This window comes from Indicator indicator, chromosome 2, assembly GCF_027791375.1.
Source record: "Indicator indicator isolate 239-I01 chromosome 2, UM_Iind_1.1, whole genome shotgun sequence".
In the NCBI taxonomy this organism is placed as follows: Eukaryota; Metazoa; Chordata; class Aves; order Piciformes; family Indicatoridae; genus Indicator; species Indicator indicator.
Window position 1 is genome coordinate 58,200,747 of NC_072011.1, and position 20,850 is coordinate 58,221,596.

General features: G+C 48.0%; 1 protein-coding gene across 1 annotated transcript; it reads left to right on the forward strand.

Moving 5' to 3' along the window:
* The first annotated feature begins 498 nt into the window (after window positions 1-498).
* PSEN2 (presenilin 2) lies at window positions 499-16,283 on the forward strand. Its single transcript, XM_054394970.1, has 10 exons — window positions 499-650; window positions 2,359-2,588; window positions 4,833-4,974; window positions 7,077-7,144; window positions 7,947-8,167; window positions 8,946-9,044; window positions 11,702-11,779; window positions 13,241-13,357; window positions 14,039-14,157; window positions 16,001-16,283. The coding sequence occupies exons 1-10, from the start codon at window positions 507-509 to the stop codon at window positions 16,154-16,156; spliced, it is 1,374 nt and encodes a 457-aa protein (XP_054250945.1). The 5' UTR covers window positions 499-506; the 3' UTR covers window positions 16,157-16,283.
* The last annotated feature ends 4,567 nt before the right edge of the window (window positions 16,284-20,850 follow it).

Here is a 20,850-nt window from a genome sequence, read left to right on the forward strand (position 1 = left end):
GGCTGGTGGCTTATGTAAAGCTGAGGCTCAGGGTTACTAAGAAACTTGTGTTACCTGCTGATGCTCATGGGAGCATCGTGTAAGAGCTGAGCTCTCCAGCAGGCAGGCAGCACCTGAGGTGAAGCTTTGTCTGGCCCATGCAGAACAAACCCTAAGCACTGAGAAAACTCCTTTGTGACAGTCAAGAGGTGCGAATGGGAGAGGGAAAAGAGGCAGCAAAGAAAAACGATTCATTTGCTTCGGTGCTGAGTTTTGCTGCTCTCCCTGACTGTGAAAGTCACAGTGGCTTTAGCTGAGGGGATTGTCATGCCTGGGTGACAGCAGGCTGAACAGCTGTTAGAAGGAGATGGAGTGAAGCAGTGTGCTGAGGCCTCCCTGCTGAAATTTTGCCTCCCCTTCAGACTTTCAGTGGTTTGCACTGTGGTGTTCACTGTTTCTCTTCTGCTCTGCTTCGTCTCCTCAGGCTTGAGAAGTGCTTGGCAGTGCTGCTCCCGAGGGAAGTGACAATGATCACCTTCATGAACAACTCAGACAGCGAGGAGGAGCCCTGCAATGAAAGAACATCCCTGATGTCTGCAGAGAGCCCTCCAGTACCCTCCTACCAGGATGGCCTGCAAGCCTCAGAAGCAGGGGAAGCCCAGGCACATAGGGTAGGTGTGTGTTCTTCCTGGGGAGTAAAGAAATGAAGAGTGATGTTAGATGTAGCCCTGTCAAGAAGAAGGGGCCAGTCTCTTTACAGTGGTGTCTTGTGATAGGACAAGAGGCAGTGGATACAAACTGGAACATGGGAAGTTTCACCTCAACATGAGGAAAAACCTCTTTACTTTATGGGTGACAGAGCACTGAAACAGGCTGCCCAGAGAGGTTGTGGAGTCTCCTTTTCTGGAGACTTTCAAGACCTATGTGGACGCATTCCTTTGTGATCTGCCCTAGGTGATCCTGCTTTGGCAGGGGGTTAGACTCAATGATCTCCAGAGGTCCCTTCCAACCCCTACCATTCTATGATTCCCTGATACCCTTCAAACCCTCCCAGTAGACTGGCTTCTAGAATTGGCTTTGGCCAGTGCTGTTTCTCTGCTGTCACTCTCAGCCAGCAGCAGCAGTGCCTGTTTCCATTTCCTCCACTGTGACTTTTTCCCCCTCCTTTTTATCTACATATATACTCCTCCCTTTTCCTTCCTTTTGGTAGAGATATAGGCCTTTAATCAGGACCTGATGCAGATGTGACTCTTGCAGGGTATCCTTTGCAGCCTTCTTGTTTTGCTAAGAACCCTTTGTCTGCTCTGGTCAAGTGCAGCGAATGCTGAGACAGAATCTAGTCCTGCTGCCAGTGAAGCAGCAGGGGTAAAGCAAGCACAACGTTGCTGTGTGGGGAGGAACTGGTCAAGCTTATGCCACTTCAGGTGACATTTCTTCTGTCTCATTTCTGGGCATCTTGTTCTTGATGTGCATCCATCCATTGGCATATTTGCACTTGTCAGGGGAAGCCCTTATAGATATTTATGGGTTTGGATTTAAAACTCCATTACAGGCTGTTTGCAATGGAATTTCATAGAATCACAGAATGGTTTGGGTTGGAAGGGGCCTTCAAGAACATCTAGTTCCAAACCCCCTGCCATGGGCAGGGACACCTTCCACTAGACCAGGTTGCTCAAGGCCTCATCCAACCTGGCCTTGAACACTTCCAAGGAGGGGACATCCATGACCTCCCTGGGCAACCGGTTCCAGTATCTCACCACACTGGAAAGAATTTCTTCCTAATCTCCAGTCTAAGTCTCCCCATCTCAAGCTTAAAGCTATTGCCCCTCATCCTATCATTACAAGGCCTTGTAAAAATGCCCTAATTTCTAATTGTATTGTTCAGTTGGTACCTTTCTGATAGAAACAAGTTGGTATGCCATGCTGGCCTACAGCAGCCTTATGAAACACGATGGAATAAAGCTTTGAACACAAAGAGGCACCTTACATGTAGCTGCTAATAGCCTGGAGAAGAGGAGGCTCAGGGGAGACATTATTGCTGCCTACAACTACCTGAAGGGAAGCTGTAGCCAGGTGGGGGTTGGTCTCTTTTCCCAGGCAACCAGTGTCAGAACAAGAGGACACAGTCTCAAGCTGTGCAGGGGGAAGTTTAGGCTTGGTCTTAGAAAGAACTTCACAGAAAGAGAGATTGGCCATTGGAAAGGGCTGCCCAGGGAGGTGGTGGGGCCGACACCCCTGGAGGTGTTTAAGAAAAGCCTTGGATGAGGCACTTAGTGCCATGGTCTAGTTGATTAGTTAGGGTTGGGTGACTGGTTGGACTTGACGACATCACTTGGAGGTCTCTTCCGACCTGGCTGATTCTGTAATATTTCTTTCCAGAAGAGGCGAGCGGGTGGCAGCGGTAACTCTAACAACCTTGCTGATGGGGAAAGGCCTGACTCGGGTGTTCCAACGCGAGGAAGCACCTCGGAAAACGAAGAGGAGGAACTGACTCTGAAATATGGAGCCAAGCATGTAATCATGCTCTTTGTGCCTGTCACCCTTTGTATGATTGTTGTCGTCGCCACCATAAAGTCAGTGCGCTTCTATACGGAGAAAAACGGGCAGCTGTAAGTGGGGTCTTCCAAACAGCCTCTGAGTTTATGGGATCCCTAGCTTTACACACACACACACAGAGTGATGCCTGGGCAGACTGGGAGAACCTTTGCACTGTATGGCTGTGTGACCATACAAAGATCATTACTAAAGTATGCTCTGTTCACCTGTGTAAGTTCTTTCCATGCCTATGTTACACCGACTCGTTAGCGCTGCCTGTGAGCAGCCTACTGAGGAAGCTGCTTCATACTGCAGCATAAAAGAGCAGACTGAGAGGGGATCTCATCAGTGTATATTAGTAACTGAGGGGTGGGTGTTAAGTGGAGTGGGCCAAGGTCTTTTTGGTGGTGCACACTAATAAGACAAGAAACAACAGGTACAAGCTTGAACATAGAAGATTTCCCCTCAGCATGAGAAACTTCTTTACAGTGAGGGTGACAGAGCACTGGAACAGGCAGCCCAGAGAGGTTGTGGAAAGTCTCCTCTGGAGACCTTCAAAACCCACCTGGATGCATTCCTGTGTGGACTACCCTAAGTGATCCTGCTTTGGCAGGGGAGGTTGAACTCGATCTCTCGAGGTCCCTTCCAACCTCTAATGTACTGTGATAAAAGGCCCGAGCTGAACTCTTAGTCCTACACTGGCATCAAGCAGGGAATAGCATGTTCATTTGGATGAGTGTCTCATTTCCTGATGGCATTTCTGGTTCCTGAAGACTCATGGTACGGATATATAATTCCATCCAGCTCTTGCTCTGGGGCTTCTAACTGCACTTGACGCATCGGGTGGAGAAATGGGAACTGTTGTCCTTTGAACTGAACCAAAATGGGGGTAGGGAAAAAAGGGTTGTGCAGGATGATGATTAGGTATAAAAGAGTCTAAGACTCTCCTACTGTGTGTGGAAAGAAAGAGTCCCACTTCAGGACAGCACCTGAGATGTATCCTTATAATTAATGTGGAGAGGACCAAGAGCATGCAATAAAAAATGGCCTGGAGAGAACCTGCTAAACTTAAATGAAGTAATTTGTATTCTAGGTGTCTGCCTTCTGTTTAGAGCTCTGCCAGCCACAGCCTCTCTGTAGGAGTATGCTTTTGATAAAGACCACTAATCTTTAGCTGATAATTAAGGTCTCCCAGAAGACCATATAGCAGCCTTCCAGAACCTGAAAGGGGCTTGCAAGAAAGCTGGGGAAGGACGTTTTACAAAGGTTTGTAGAGATAGAACAAGGGGCAATGGCTTTGATCTGGAAGAGGAGAGATTTAGACTGGAGGTTAGGAAGAAATTCTTTCCAGTGAGGATGGTGAGACACTGGAATAGGTTGCTCAAGGAGGTCATGGATGACCCTTCTCTGGAGGTGTTTGGGGCAGGTAGGATGACACATGGAGCAAGCTGGTCTAGTGGAAGGTGTCCCTGCCTGTGGCAGGGGGGTTAGAACTAGATGATCTTTAAGGTCCCTTCCAAGCCAAACTATTCTGTGAATTTCTCAATCTGGAGTCCAGCCCCAGACACAGTGTGCCCAGGTGGCCAAGAAGGCCAATGGCATTCTGGCCTGGATCAGGAATAGTGTGACCAGCAGGAGCAGGGAAGTCATTCTGCCCTGGTTAGACCACACTGAGTACTGTGTCCAGTTCTGGGCTCCTCAGTTTAAGGAAGATGTTGAGATGCTGGAACATGCCCAGAGAAGGGCAACAAAGCTGGTGAGGGGTCTGGAGCACAGCCCTGCGAGGAGAGGCTGAGGGAGCTGGGGGTGTTTAGCCTGGAGAAGAGGAGGCTCAGAGGAGACCTCATTGCTCTCTACAACTACCTGAAGGGAGGTTGTAGCCAGGAGGGGGTTGGTCTCTTCTCCCAGGCAACCAGTGACAGAACAAGAGGACACAGTCTCAAGCTGTGCAAGGGGAACTTTAGGCTTGATCTTAGAAATAAGTTCTTCACAGAAAGAGAGATTGCCCCTTGGAATGGGCTGCCCAGGGAGGTGGTGGGGTCAGTGTTGCTGGAGGTGTTTAAGAAAAGCCTGAATGAGGCGCTTTTAGTGCCATGGTCTAGTTGATTAGTTAGGGTTGGGTGATAGGTTGGACTTGATGATCTTGGAGGTCTCTTCTGACCTGATTGATGCTGTGATTCAAAGGCCACATCTCATGTTTGCTGTCCTTAGCAGCTGTACCTCCCTTTCTTTCCCTCACACAGAGAGATCTGGTTTTATCTAGGGGCAGTTAGTTAAATGAGAATTGTCTCTGTTATGTCTTTTGCTTTTCCCTGCAGGATCTACACCCCTTTCAGTGAGGATACTCCATCTGTGGGCCAGCGCCTCTTGAACTCTGTGCTGAACACCATCATCATGATCAGCGTCATCGTCGTCATGACTGTGTTCCTGGTCCTGCTCTACAAGTACCGCTGCTACAAGGTGAAGTGTTCCTGACACAGCCTTTTCCTCCTACGTGCTGGCAGCTTGGGTTCAAGTGGAGCTTGGTGTGTCAGTGAGAAATGAATCACAAAATTAACCAGGGTGGAAAAGACCTTAGAGATCATCAAGTCCAACCTATCACCCAACACCATCCCATCAACTAAACCATGGCACTGAGGGCCTCATCCAGTCTTATTTTAAACACTTCCAGGTACAGTGACCCCACCACCTCCCTGGGCAGCCCATTCCAATGGCCAGTCTCTCTTTCTGTGAAGAATTTCTTCCTCACCTCCAGCCTAAACCTCCCCTTGCACAGCTTGAGACTGTGTCCTCTTGTTCTGGCCCTGGTTGCCTGGGAGAAAAGACCAACCCCCACCTGGCTACAACCTCCCTTCAGGTAGTTGTAGAGAGCAATTAAGATCTTCCCTGAGCCTCCTCTTCTCCAGGCTGAACACCCCCAGCTCCCTCAGCCTCTCCTCACAGGGCTGTGCTCCAGACCCCTCACCAGCTTTGCTGTCCTTCTCTAGACACGTTACAGCATCTCAACATTTTTCTTAAACTGAGGAGCCCAGAACTGGACACAGTACTCAAGGTGTGGCCTAACCAGTGCTGAGCACAGGGCAGAATGACTTCCCTGCTCCTGCTGGCCACACTATTGCTGATCCAGGCCAGGATGCCATTGGCCTTCTTGGCCACCTGGGCACACTGCTGGCTCCTGTTCAGCTGCTGTCAACCAGTACCCCCAGGTCCCTTTCTGCCTGGCTGCTCTCCAGCCACTCTGTCCCCAGCCTGTAGCACTGCATGGGGTTGTTGTGGCCAATGTATAGAACCTGGCACTTAGATATGTTTTATCTCATGCTGCTGGACTCTGCCCATCTGTCAAGGTCCCTCTGCAGAGCCCTCCTACCCTCTAACAGATCAACACCTGCCCCCAGCTTAGTTTCATCTGCAAACTTACTGATGCTGGAGGCACTGCAAGGGCTACTCCACAGTTCGGTCACAGCAAGAGTCAGATTCTTTGCAGGTGGTGGTCGAGCTGTGCCTCCGAATGTACGTTGCTGTTGTTTTGTCTCTAATGCTAGGCTCCTAAAAAGGAGGCCTGCTGCTTTGTGTTAGTCAGATCTGAGTCTTCTGCTGTTTAGCCTGGAGAAGAGGAGGCTTCAGGGAGACCTTGTAGTGGCCTTCCAGTACCTGAAGAGAGCCTACAAGAAAAGAAAGATGGGGAGGGACTGTTTACAAGGGCTTGTAGTGATAGGGTGAGGGGGGATGAATTTGAACTGGAATAGGGGAGATTTAAACTGGGTATTAGGATGAAATTCCTTCCAGTGAGGGTTGTGAGACACTGGAACAGGTTGCCCAGGGAGGTTGTGAATACCTCCCTCCCTGGAGCTCTTCAAGGCCAGGTTGGATGAGGCCTTGAGGAACCTGGTCTAGTGGAAGGTATCCCTGCCAATGCCAGGGGAGTTGGAGCTAAATGATCCTCAAGGTCCCTTCTAACCTAAACCATTCTATCAATCTCTGAATCTCTGACCAGAAAGATTTGCTGTTTGTACCTATGGACTAAGTTGTCCCATTTACTGCAAATGCCTTCTCATAAGTGTCAGACCAGCTTTGTGGGAAATGGTATTCTTCCTGCCCGTGGGGGGAAGGCTCATTCAGGTGGCTTTATGGTCCTCCAGGGACTGTTATTTGTGGTATCACCCCAGAATTTGAGCAGTTGGCCATTCCTTCTTTTTAAACTGGACCCTGAGATGGATTTGTTGTACAGCCCTGGTCAAACCCCTCCTCTCCATCAAGCAGAGAGAAGGTGCTTACCAAGCTATGGATACTCATGGGAAGGATAGCAGAGAGACTAAAAAAAACCCCAAACCAACAAAGCCAAACAAATTCCTTAAAGGGATAGAATATAACAGGCAATAATTTGGGAGAACAGGGAGCAACTGTCTTTCTCCTCCCTCTCTGGCAGTGGGGAAGGCAAGGTCTTTAGAAACTGGAGGAAGAGTACAAGAGGGGAGGCTGCTGGACAACAGGAGGCTCTGTCAGTGGTGCATGCAGCACTGCAACCTGCCCCTTCAATCACTGTCTCTTCTTGCCCTTGATAGTTCATCCATGGCTGGCTGATCCTGTCCTCTCTGATGCTGCTCTTCCTCTTTACCTACATATATCTTGGGTAAGTGGGAATGGTGCAGGTAACCTGGCAGTTTAGGGCTCCTTCACCTCTTAGCAGAAAATCCCCAACTTGAATAAGGAAAGGAATGTTTCTCTTCTCCTAGTGGAGGTTTAAGACTTGTTTAGAATTAGGTGGCTTTTTTTTTTTTCAAACATGACAAATGAGAGTTTTAATGAGCAATGTCTGGTTTTACAGAGCCTGCTCTACAAAAGCAGGGTGTCACTGGGAAGTGATACTGTGAGCATGAAATGAACAGGCTGAACCTTGAGAGACAGAGGCCCTGGGAAACAGGTGGAAAGGAACTTCCTGTGCTGAGTCAGTTCTCTGATTTGTTTTGCCTTTTCCTCACACTACTTTGTTTCAAGCTCGTTCCCTTAGCTCTCAGCTCACCTAGAACCAAGTTTTTAACTTGCAGGTAACACTTGTTAAACTTCTGAATTTTTAACCCTGAGCATCATGCATCTGGTAGGAAGACACTGACATGGGACTTCTTTGCTGCAGATAGTGATGTAGCTGCAGGTCTGTGTTCAGTTAAGGTTTGAAATTCTGCCTGCTCAGACTCTAGGAATCACTGCTGACCTCGGGACTAAGGCAGTGTGGTGGTTGCCTACACACACAGCAAGAGGAACAATTTGCTAAGAGCAACAGTTGGCCACAGGGCAGGTTCCCCTTTCATGACGAGAGCTGCTTCTATCCTGCTGCCTCCTGATGTAGTAGGAGACTTGTTTAACTACAGGTAGTAGGATGTTCTGTGTCAGCTGCTTTTATTGCTTAGATAATTTTTTTTCCCCTTATATTCCAGTGAAGTATTGAAGACTTACAATGTGGCCATGGATTATCCAACTCTCTTCTTAGTCATCTGGAATTTTGGAGCTGTTGGAATGATTTGCATCCACTGGAAAGGTCCCTTGCAGCTCCAGCAAGCATATCTCATTATGATCAGTGCTCTAATGGCACTGGTTTTCATTAAATACCTACCTGAGTGGTCAGCATGGGTGATTCTAGGTGCAATCTCCATTTATGGTAAGTCTAGGTTGTGACTCTAAAGGTGTGGCTCATGGAGAGGTTGCTCTGAGACAGTCTCAGGACTGTGTATACCATTCAAAAGACAACTTTATGGTGCTGGCAGCTTAAGAAAGACGCAGATGAGCAATTAAGTTGACTCCCTAGTTAGTCTCTTGCCAAGTCAGGGAAGTACTGAGCCACATCTAACTGCATGAGAGAGGTGGTTGGATTTTTATCAGTTGCAACCTGATAGACTTGCAGGTTTCATTCATAGTTATCAAAGATCATAGATGTTGGTATGAGCTACAAGTTCAAGAAAACCTGCAGAACAAGAGGTGGCTGGAAGGTAACATTCAGACTGGTGAGGAACTCTGATGGAAGAGAGAGGGTAAGCAAAGAGGAACCAGACCAAAAGCCTTCATTCATGTGAGACACAGAGTTTGGAACATGAACAAAGTACCCCCAGTCCTCCTCTAATTAAATGTAACACCTCAGTGGAATGCTGTCATCTACTTCCAAAGAAATCATGTGGTATTCTCAAGAGGCTTTTTATAGGAGTAGCACAGTAAAAACTTTTATTACATTAAGGCTCAGGGTTTGTGTTTTAAGTGAATCACATCTTCCGGGACTAGAAGCAGCTAGAGTTCTGCAAAGTGGCAAAAACTGCCACCCAGGAAATCACCCAGTTAATATTGATAGATGTCATTTTGAGAGAAGAACAGCTATTTAAAGATGAAGAAGGTAAAATATGCATAGTAGTCTGAGATGAGATTGTCCAGCCCTCTTCTCTTTGCAGATCTGATGGCTGTCCTCTGTCCCAAGGGTCCATTGAGAATGCTGGTGGAAACTGCACAGGAGAGAAATGAGCCCATTTTTCCTGCATTAATATATTCCTGTGAGTAGGATGAGAATGTTGATGTTTTTAATCAGATTCAACCTGCAACCTGTTTCTGTGTCAGACCAAAGAACACTTCCTTGCTCTGTGGTTGGTGTGTATTTATGTTCTGGAGCAGACCGTTTGTAGAAGCCTTTGTTACAATGGTGCCTGCTCCTCATTAGTCAAAGGCAGCCCACGTTGGCCTTGTGAAGAAGATCAAATGGTCAAAAGTAGATTTATCCATCCCTGCCTACAGTGCAGAACTTGCCCCTTTGGTCTGCCCACGAAAAGCTGTGTTTGCAAAGGTCTGTGATGAGATGATGCTCACTCGATGTACTTACTCCTTGTGCATATGCTTTGTAGACACACTGGATTTGTGGTGAGGGTGCCATTCCTCCTGTAGCTCCCTTCTTGCTCTGTGCACTGCATGGATGGCAGTGCTTGGGATGGATTTGCTTTACTCTTCACTCTGGCTGCTGACTTTGTAAAGCCATTGCAAGCAAAACCAGTCTCTCTTCCCTCATGTTCTTGGGCTGTTTGACTGTGATGGCCTTATGACAAAGGTTTATATGGTCTTACAACACTCATGGGACCTGCACTCAAGTGCTTCATGGACCTCAGGGACTTTTCCACTAGATTGCTTGTAAGGTGAGTGGGTATTTCCACAGCACAGAATCACAGAACAGTAGGGTTGGAAGGGACTGTGAAAGATCACAGGATATTAGGGTTTGGAAGAGACCGCTGGTGATCTTTTGAGTCCAACCCCCCTGCCAAAGCAGGACCATAGAATCTAGCACAGGTCAGACAGGAATGCATCCAGATGGGTCGTGAAAGTCTCCAGAGAAGGAGACTCCACAACCTCTCTGGGCCCAGCGCTTTGTCACCCTCACAGTGAAAGAGTTTTTCCTTATGTTCATGTGGAACCTCCTCTGCTCCAGCTTGCAGCCATTGCTCCTGTCATTGGACATCACTAAGAAGAGCCTGGCTCCATCCCCCTGAGATTCATCCTTCACAACTTTATAAACTTACAAAGAGGTCACCTCTCAGTCTTCTCCTTCTCCAAACTAAAGAGCCCCAGCTCCCTCAGCTTTTCCTCATAAGGAAGATGTTCCACTCCCTTAATTATCTTTGTGGCTCTGCAGTGGACTCTTGAGCACTTCCCTGTTGGGTGCTAAGCTAAGGATGACTACAGCCTGATAGCTTGAAGAAAAGGAGCTGAGTGGAGACCTTATTATTCTTTACAGTAACCTGAAAGGAGGTTGGAGTGAGTCTGGTGTTGGCCTCTTCACCCAAGTAACAGGACAAGAGGAAATGGCCTCAAGCTGCTCCAGGGGAAGTTTAGTTTGGATATTAGGAAAAAAATTCTTTCCTGCAGGAGTGGTCAGGCATTGGAACAGGCTGCCCAGGGTGTGGTGGAGTCACCATCCCTGGAGGTGTTCAAGAAACATGTGGCCGTGGCACTTGGGGACATGGTTTAATGACCATGGTGGTGTTAGGTTGATGGTTGGACTCCATGATCTTAGAGGTCTTTTCCAACTGAATGAAAAAACAAGTACATGTGGCACTTTGGGACATGGTCTAGTGGTCATGGAGGTGTTGGGTAGAAGGTTGAACTTGATGATCTTAAAGGTCTTTTCCAACCTTAATGATTCAGTGATTCTGATGGATTTTAGCTTTACTGTGTTCCTCAAGCATTTAATACTCCATGAATGCTTTAGTACGTTCCAAGCAGAACTTCTGTTGGCTTCATCTGAGTTCCCTTCTGCTGGACATTCTGTTACACTCTCCTGAGACAATATAGATGAAGTCTTTTAAATGTTTTACTTAAACAAAAGTTTCTCTAAAGGAGAATGCAATTCAACAAATAATAATTGCAGAGTAAAAAGCTCTTTCTGCAGAATGTCAGTGGCTCCTTTGCAAGACCACATTCTGTGCCTCCCTCTAGATGCAGAAACATGACTTTGGCTGAGTTTGTGGTGGCAAAGCAGGTACTGTGTTTGACATGGCTTCTTTTGTTTAGTTGAGCATCTCTAAAAACAGGAAGACTACATACAAACAAACAGCTGATTTTGAGTACCCTTCTACTGATTCCAGAATGGTTTGTATTCCTTTTGAATTTAGGGATTCATCTCCAGAATAAACCTCCAAAAACATTCTCCAGTTGTTCCTGGAACCAAAAGAGAAATAGCCAATATTTTGAGAGGAAAGAACCAAAGCAAAAAGACAGAAAGATGAGTGGCACTCTGGTAACTCCAGCATAGCCCTCAGTTGTGTGCTTTACCTTTGGTAGAGGGTGAGGATTGAGCTGTGTGAGTTAACCTCTGGTTACCTTTTGTCCCACTGTCATTTCCTGGGCAGTTGTTTTCTTTGAAGAGCCAGAAACCAGGAAGGAAACAAATGAGATGGAATTTTACTTCCTTTAGCCTACAGAGAAGACTATGCTGACTCTTAGCTGATTGTGCTCTGAGACTCTCTTAAAATCTGAATGGATGCATTGCATTAATTTTCTTCCACCTTGCCTTCTAAGTGCCTAGGAAAATCAACTGAGAGTGAGTGTTTTCAAAGCATTGTCAGGGGAAAGAGTCTGTAGTTTTAAGGACAGCTAAATGCTTAGCTCCTCTGAGCTACACTGACCAATATTTTATGCAGCTGATTGTTTCCTCTCTTTCTTCTAGCTGCTATGATATGGACAGTTGGCATGGCAAAGCCAGACACAGCATCAAGAGGACCAAGTCAGCAGAGGTGGGATGCAGGTTGGTTGGTTTGTTTGTCATTTTTCTATGCAGAGCACTGTCCCACTTGCATGATTGAGACTGCAAGGAAAAGTAAGCCCCTGGAATCCTGAGGGCTGCATTGTTTTCAGTGTTGTGGCAGGACTTCATGATATTCTGAAGCCTGCTGTTAGGACTGGCAGCAAAGGTGACCCCATGGATCAGTACATGTTGGGGGCTGATCTGTTGGGGACCAGCTCTAGGGAAAAGGGCCTGGGAGTCCTGGTAGAAAACAGGATGACCATGAGCCAGCACTGTGTCCTTGTAGCCAAGAAGGCCAATGGCATCCTGGGGTGCATCAAGAAAAGTGTGGCAGGCAGGTAGAGGGAGGTTCTCCTCCCCTTCTACTCTGCCCTGGTAAAACTATATCAGGAATACTGCATCCAGTTCTGGGCTCCCAGTTCAAGAAGGACAGAAAAGGGCTGCAAAGATGCTGAGGGCACTGGAACATCTCACTTGTGAGGAAAGACTGAGAGCATTTGGTCCTTTTAGTCTGGAAGAGAGAAGACTGAGGGGGGAATCTCATCAATGCTTATAAATACTGAAAGAGTGAGGGTCAGGAGTGTGGAACCAGTCTGTTTGCAGGACAATGTGATTCAGGGCAGAACTTTTCTCAAATATCATGTCTTCTTAGTTACCCACTTTTGTCACATGAACAGTTAGGGAATACCTGAGCACCTCCCTCCCAAAGATGTAGCACCTCTTAACTTTGCTGTTTACAAAGGCCTGCAGTGATAGGGGCCATGGCTTCAAACTAGAGAGGAGCAGATTTAGATTGGATGTTAGGAACAAGTTCTGCACCGTGAGGGTAGTGGAACACTGGAACAGGTTGCAGCCCCATCCCTGGAGATACTCAAGGTGGGACTCAAGAGGGCTCTGGGCAGCCTGATCTAATTGAGGATGTCCCTGCTGACTGCAGAGGGACTAGATGACCTTTGAAGGTCCCTTCCAAGCCAGGCCATTCTGTGATTGCATGATTCTACTTGGGTTTACTTGGCATTCTAGCCTGTGCAGAGCAACGCTTAGTTCTGCATGTATACTCACTTGTTAAAGCCATAGAAGTCCTGGGCAGCTGCCAGAGAAGCTGTGAACGTCACAGAATCACAGAATGTTAGAGGCTGGAAGGGACCTCAAAAGATCATCCAGTCCACCCTCCCCTGCCAGAGCAGGCTCAAACTGAAGAGACCCAACTCCCTCAGTCTCTCCTCACTCTGTTCCAACTGTTTCAAACCATAGCAGCCATGTTTTCCTCAAAGCCACCAAATGTCTCTGCTTGAACTGCTGATGATGATCGTGGCCCCAAGAAGCAAAGTGCTTACCCATTCCAGAAAAGCTTCACAGAAGTGTGGATTTCCTGCATTAAAACAAGTTAGAAACATAGCTAACTCTTGTATGTGTTTTGTTGTTGCTTTTTTTTTTCCTGTCTGCTTTTGTGGAACCAAGCTGAGGATGGGAGAGGGAACCACAGAAGCCCTTCACATGCAGACTCTCAGATGGCAGAGCCAGACCCTGTTCCAACCCGACCCATCAGTTCTTTAGAGGAGCTGGAGGAAGAGGAAAGTATGGGAAGCTTTCTACTTTGTCTTCAGTGTGAAAGTAGTGGTTTTGCTTATTTTGGTTGGATACAGTTTGGTCTAATTGCTGTTAGTTTGAAGAGCTGTGACTTGTCAAGCAACAGCAACCTGGAGTCTGACTGTCTAATAATGCTTGCTGCTGCAGAAGCTGTTCTGGGGTTGGGGTTCCAGTGACATCTCTTGGCTAGGTGGGGAGAAGGGAAGAGCTGGGGGGTGCTTGGGTGTTGTGTAAGGGATTCTGTACACTTTGGGTTATCTTTGCCACTATGCTTTGTAGTTTCTGTAGTTTCACCAAGTGCTTTTCCATTTAAACTTTCCATCGCTCTTCAATCCGTTTGTGAGTGTCCTTCTTTTGTCCCTCTTGGGGCAAGAGAGGATCTCTCTGGCCCCAAACCAGGACAGGACTATTGAAATAGTTCTGTCTTCCTTTTGCCTCCCATCCTTCTCCATCTTCGTACTTCCTCAGCTGGTAAATCTGTAGAGCAGCCCAGGGAAGCACTTAAAGGAATGAGGCTCAACAAGAACAGCTGCAGCAGAGGGGACTGGAGCCCCCCTCAGTAATGTGTGAGATGCCAAGGGCCCAGGAACCTCCACCTGCTCCCCAGGGCTAAGAACTTGCTCAGGAGGAGCAGAATTAACACTTGTTTTCTTTTTCCACTTCTTTCAGGGGGTGTGAAGCTGGGCCTGGGTGACTTCATATTTTACAGTGTGCTTGTTGGGAAAGCAGCTGCCACAGCTAGTGGAGACTGGAACACTACGCTGGCCTGCTTTGTGGCCATCCTCATAGTAAGTGAGCAAGTCAGTTACACCCTCTTTGGCACAGCAGTATTGCCAGAAGTACCAGCAGCTGAGCACTGCTGGATCACTGCAGGTGACAGAATCACAGAATGGTTTGGGTTGGAAGATCATCTAGTGCCAACTCCCCTGCCAGGGGCAGAGACACCTTCCACTAGCTCAGGTTGCTCAAAGCCCCATCCAGCCTGGCCTTGAACATCTCCAGGGAGGGGGCATCCACAGCCTCCGCAGGCAACCTGTTCCAGTGTCTCACCCCCTTCACTGAAAAGAATTTCTTCCTAATATCCACTCTACATCAACCTTCTTCCAGTTTCAAACCTTCCCCCTCATCCAATCACTACTAGCCCTTGTCAAAAGTCCCCCCCCCTGCTATAAGGATTCCCTGGAGACCTGCCCAGTTTTCAAAGGACTCTTGGAGTAACAAAAAACCAAAAAAACAAAAAGCCACCAACAGCCTCTCCCCCCTCCAAAACAACTACAGGGGCTGGGACTAGATGATCTTTAAGGTCCCTTCCAACCCAAACCATTCTATGAATCAATGAAGGTGTTAGAAGTACATGCCACTGTGTACTAGAGTTCCTCCAGTGACACTCCTGGTCTGTGCAGTCCACCAAGGTTTTAAGCGTTTTCATCTCAGTACTTTATAGCTAATGCTGTTAAAACAAAAGCATAGGATTATAGAACCATAGAATTGGAGGGGTTGGAAGGGACCTCCAAAGGTCATCAAGTCCAACCCCCCTGCCAAAGCAGGATCACCGAGGGCAGGCCACACAGGAATGCAACCAGATGAGTCTTGAAAGTCTCCAGAGAAGGAGACTCCACAACCTCTCTGGGCAGCCTGTTTCAATTCTCTATCATCCTTAACAGTAAAGAATTTTTTCCTCATGTTGAGGAGGAACTTCCTGTTTGTATGCACTGCCCCTTGTCCTATCACAGGACACCACTGATAAGAGACTGGCCCCTTCTATCCTCACATCCCATTTCTTCACTCCCCAGAACAGAGGAACGCACAGAATAATCTATAAATAAAGTAACCTCTTGGGGCCAGCTGTATGTCAGCATTGCCTCTTTCTCAGCAGAGAGCTGTGGTCAGGATAGCTGAAGGAATAGAAAAGAAACCAACCTGGGCAACTTGTCAGAAAGATGAAGTTGTGGGCAAACATAACCTCAGACCACTGGTAGCTCAGGCAGGCTTCCATTCCTGTAGAGCTCAAATATCTTCTGCCCTGATGAGACATCACCTGGAATACTGTATCCAGTTTTGGGCTCCTCAGTTCAGGAGGGACAGGGATCTGCTGGAGAGAATCCAATGGAGGGCTCCAGTTAGGGGACTGGAACACTGCCCTATGAGGAGATGTTGAGAGCCATGGGGCTGGTTAGTTGGGAGAGAAGCCTGAGAGAGGATTTAATAAATGTTTATAAATTTCTGAGGGCTGGGTGTCAAGAGGGAGGGGACAGGCTCTGCTCAGTTGCACCCTGGGATAGGACAAGGGGCAATGGATGTAAACTACAGCACAGGAGGTTCCACCTCAACATGAGGAGGAACTTCTTCACTGTGAGGGTCACAGAGCCCTGGAACAGGCTGCCCAGAGAGGTTGTGGAGTCTCCTTCTCTAGAGCCTTTCAAGACCTGTCCGGATGCATTCCTGTGTGACCTGTGCTAGAATCTATGGTCCTGCTCTGTCAGGGGGATTGGACTCGGTGATCTTCAGAGGTCCCTTCCAACCCCTAACATTCTATGATCTTCTGATCTTACTATTTGTTAGGCTGTTGATGGCAGAGGTGTTTCTAGGCTGCTTACTGTATCTCCTTGTGTGTTTTATTCTCTTTGGCAGGGTTTATGCTTAACTCTGTTACTGCTGGCTGTCTTTAAGAAAGCACTGCCTGCTCTTCCCATCTCCATCACCTTTGGCTTGGTCTTCTACTTCTCGACAGACAACCTGGTGCGACCCTTCATGGACACCCTGGCCTCTCACCAGCTCTACATCTAGAAGGAGTGGGAGTGGAAGGATTTCTTTTTAAAGCTTTGCTGTGAAGTATGATACCATTCTCTGGAAAGAAGTCCTCAAGTTTTACACTTAGTGCCATATATTTGTAAGGAAAACACTAAGTCTGTGACCTGATGTGTACTAAAAAACAAAAGTTCTAATAGTGACACCTTGAAGTGAGATTTTTTTTTTTTCCACAGGGCTCTTGGACTCCTGGCTCCTTGCTGATGTCAGTTATTAGTTTTATCTTATTTGATGTGCACAGTGGCTGTGCATATGGAAGTGTGAAGGATCTGATCTCTACTTCCAGGAGCTAAGGTGGTTTAGCCTTGGAGTTGCTGTTGTGTTTAACTCTACTCTAGAACTGCTGCTGCCTCACACTGTGGAAATGTTGTGCAACTGTGGTGCAAGTAAATTGTAGGGGGAGAAGCACAGCAGAGAGCAGTGTATGACAGCTGGGGAGGAGAGAGGTGAGACTGAACTTCATAAGCTGGCCTCTCTGCACACAACTTCTCTTGAAATTGCCCCCAATGCTGCTTCTTTCTGACCATAGAGTGAGCCATGATAGAGCTAGGCAGGAGGGCAAGGGTGGGAGGTTTAAACATCAAGCTTCTGGTTCTGAGTGCATTCACCACTGCACCTAACAGCTGCTGAAGGCAGGGCTGCCCGTTCACACAATCACAGAACCACAGAACAGTAGGGGGTGGAAGGGACCTCAAAAGGTCATCCAGTCCAACCCTCCTGTCAGAGCAGGCTCACCTGGGGCAGGTCACACAGGAATTCTGTGAATGCATCCAGGTGCCTGTTGAGTGGCTCCAGAGAAGGAGACTCCACAACCTCATCAGATCCTCAGTGGGGGAAAACATACTTTATCTTCTCTCCTTCCAGCATTTTATCTCTTTGGAAATATTTTTTTGGGTCTATATTAGAATCCTCAAATTACCATGAGGTGGAAATTACTGCACCACTCCAGTAAACCAGATCGGGTAGTTTCTTGTGTGTCTTTCCTCTCTGCTTTCATACAGAATCATAAAATGTTAGGGGTTGGAAGGGACCTCAAAAGATCATCCAGTCCCCTGGCCCTGCTGGGGCAGGGCCAGCTAGGGCAGGTCATACAGGAACACATCCAGACAGGTCTTGAGTTTCTCCAGAGAAGGAGACTCCACAACCTCTCTGGGCAGCCTGTTCCAGTGCTCTGACACCCTCAGAGTGAAGTTTTTATGTATGTTCACATGGAACCTCCTCTCCTCCAGCTTGTACCCATTGCCCCTTGTCCTGTCAGTGGACATCCCTTAGCAGAACCTGGCTCTGTCCTCCTGACACTGCTGCATCCCTCACTGAATTTATCACTAAGGCTAAGATGAACCCAGAGCTACATCAGCCATCTGATTTCCCAACACCCAGAAAAGCAGAATTCAATCCCAGACAGAAGAGCTCAAATCTCACTATCCTTCCTCTGTGTCATTTTCCAGCTATTTTCTATTTGTCCCATTGCCTGAAAATGCTTCCTTAACCTCTCTGCCTACTGATGAACCCCTCTGAGCTTTTCCAAGAGCTACTCACTCATCTATGTAGGTTTGCTGCCTCCTTGGATTGATTTCTTCTTCACAGTGATGCACTGATTCTGAGCTGGGAGGAGGAAATGAATATTAACCCAGCTCTCCAGGGCTCCCCTTCCTCCTGGAGGCCTCCAAGTAGGTCTCTGAAAAAGTCAGAGTTGGGAGGGAGGAATGGAGGGAGGAACAGAGGAACAGAGGGAGGGAGGAGAGGGATGGATGGAGGCAGGCAGGGAGGTAGGGATGCAAAAAGCAGAAAAGCAGGTAAAAGGCAGGAAGGAAGGTGGGCAGGGAGCACCTTTGTAAATATTGTGCCTAGTGTTGCAAGTTTCATGCAGCTCAGCTGAGTGTAAATACAACCACAGGTGGTCACAATCTAGGGACATGGATGCTCACTGGAAGCAAGGGAGGTGGAAGCCATAGTAGGTAAGGATTAGAAGGCAATGTGCTCATCACCACAGAACTGTGAGGTTGGAAGAGACCTTTGAGATCATCAAGTCCAACCACTCACCTCCTACAGCTCACAATTCACCACTGCTGCTAAGCCACATCCCTCAGCACCACATCCACACATCTTTTACACACCTCCAGGGATGGAGACTCCACCACCTCCCTGGGCAGCCTCCTCCAATGCCTGAGAACCCCTTCTGGGAAGAAATTGTTCCTAATACCCAACCTGACCCTCCTGTGGCACAACTTGAAGCCGTTTCCTCTTGTCCTGTCTCTTGTTGCATGTGAGAAGAACCTGACCCCCACAGGCTTCAACCTCCTTTCAGGGAGTTGCAGAGGGCAATGAGGTCTCCCCTCAGCCTCCTCTTCTCCAGACTAAACAACCCCAGTTCCCTCAGCCTCTCCTCACAGGACTTGTGTTCAAGGCCCTTCACCAGCTTAGTCAAGATTCTCTTGCCAGGCTTCAGCACCTCACTGTTCTTCTTGTAGGGAGGGGCCCAGAGAACTGAACAAAATACTCAAGATGGGGCCTTAGCAGTGAAAAAAAAAAAAAAAAGAACTGACTTCAGCCAGTGTGACTCATAGAATGGCTTGAGTTGGAAGGGACCTTCAAGATCATCCAATTGGTGTGTGATCACAGAGGTTGGAAGGGACCTCAAGAGATCATCAGGTCCAACCCCCCTGCCAAAGCAGGATCACTTAGGGTAGTCTGCACAGGAATGCATCCAGGTGGGTTTTGAAAGTCTCCAGAGAAGGAGACTCCACAACCTCTCTGGGCAGCCTGTTCCAGTGCTCTGTCACACTCACTGTAAAGAAGTTTCTTCTCATGTTGAGGTGAAATCTTCTATGTTCAAGTTTGAACCCATTGTTCCTTATCACTGTGAACGACCAAAAAGAGCCTGGCCCCCTCCACTTGACACCCACCCCTCAGGTATTTATAGACATTGATCAGATCCCCTCTCAGTCTTCTCAACAATCAATCAACAGCCAAATGCCTCACCACCCCATCAGTGATGTGCATGAATGGATGAGTAAAATTCCCACTGGTCCTCCTTACTACCCAGCAAAACCACAGACATCAGAATCAGCAGGGAGAGAAGACCCCACTGAGCATGGCTCTAGTCTGGTGGTGTGAGGAGACATCAGACGTGTCTGTGCTGCTGAGGCCGTGCTCCAGCTGCCAGTGAAACAGAACTGATCGTTTTTTTCCACTTACCCTGCGAGGTGTGTGGAGGGGTGAGCTCCAAAGGGGTCTCATATCTGATGCCAAGAGCCTGGCACATCCTGCTCCAGGAACCAGAGTCAGGTATTGAACTGGAGCAGTGCATGGAAATGTCCTGCAGAGCCGAACATCTTGACCTCGATTTTTGGTACTACTATCATCCATGGAAGCAGGGCCTCACGATCCTGGCTTCTGGGGAGTTAAGCAGGCATCCAGGAGACAGTGGATGAGGAACTCCAGGCATTAGTCTCCACATGAGGAGCTCAGCATCAAGGATGCTCTCCTCCATCCTTCAACAACCTGGGGAATTCAGGCTGTTCCTGCAAGGTCTGGTCAGAGTGGGTTAGATGAGGCTGTGGGGGCATGCCCACCACATCTCTGCCCACAGCAGGCTTGAGGAGAAGGCCTCCAGAGGTGTCACTGGCTGTGGGGCAGGGAACACATACTGCCACATACAGGGGGCAGGGTTGGGACTTCCACCAGGACAGGCTCCTGGGTTTAGCCAGAAGCCTGAACCCTAGGCAGGAGTAGGAGCAAGGGGGTGGAAGAGCGGAGAGTCCCTTCTCTTCGATCTGCTCCTGCCCAGCATCCCCTAACAACCCCACATCCCTCTCAGATGAGAGCCAAGGCTTGAGCAGAGCCCTGGATCTCCAAAAAATTCCCACAAACCTTCAATTCACCCATCAAGCCCTGACACCAGTCCCATATCTGCCTTCTGCTGGGCAGCAGATGTTACCACCTTCATCAACATGCAAGCATTCCGTCTTGCACTTGCAACACCAGCCCTACCCCCTGGGCCCCTGCCCTCTTTCCCACCCCTCCCCATATCCCTTACTGTTCCCTGAGGAAGGATAAGCCACTTTGCAGGGGCAGACTGCATGGCCTGGGTGAGAATTCCGAACCCACACCAGTTTCACAAATACCACCTTGGATCCAGGTCATGTCCTTCTTCACTGTTCTGGTTTCTCTTCACACCCACGTTCCCCAGAGACAACAAAGAGGCTTGTGCTGGAAGGAAGCTGCTTTCTTAAACAGAACTATTTCTTTTTTTTTTTTTTTTTTTAAACAGAACCTTTTTCAACCCTTGCTCCTCAGGGTTGTAGGGTTTTTTTCTTTGCAAAGATGAAGGATTACCTGAACAACCTCTGCAGGTGTGTAACTACAGATGTACATCATAGATACGTGTCTGTGTGGACACTTATGCACTTCTAAAGAGTCCTGCAAACCTGTGCTGCCCATAGCAGTCCATCCTGCTTCACAGCAGAGAAGACAACAACTGCAACAAGCAGCAGAAGCTGTCCCTGGCAACTAGAGGAATGCACTGGGATAACATCCATCTGTGGCACCCCACCAGCTTTGACTTGAGGGTAAACTCCTCACTTCACAGCATCTCTAGACACTGGCTAGATGAGACAGTGCCATCTTTGCTTGTGCCTGCTCCTTGGGGACAGTATGCCCAAGGACACCAA

Coding starts and splice junctions, on each gene's coding strand:
- PSEN2 (XM_054394970.1), top strand. CDS start 507: ATGATCACCTTCATGAACAACTCAGACAGCGAGGAGGAGCCCTGCAAT. Junction 2,589..4,832: donor ACGGAGAAAAACGGGCAGCT/GTAAGTGGGGTC, acceptor TTTTCCCTGCAG/GATCTACACCCCTTTCAGTG. Junction 4,975..7,076: donor ACAAGTACCGCTGCTACAAG/GTGAAGTGTTCC, acceptor TGCCCTTGATAG/TTCATCCATGGCTGGCTGAT.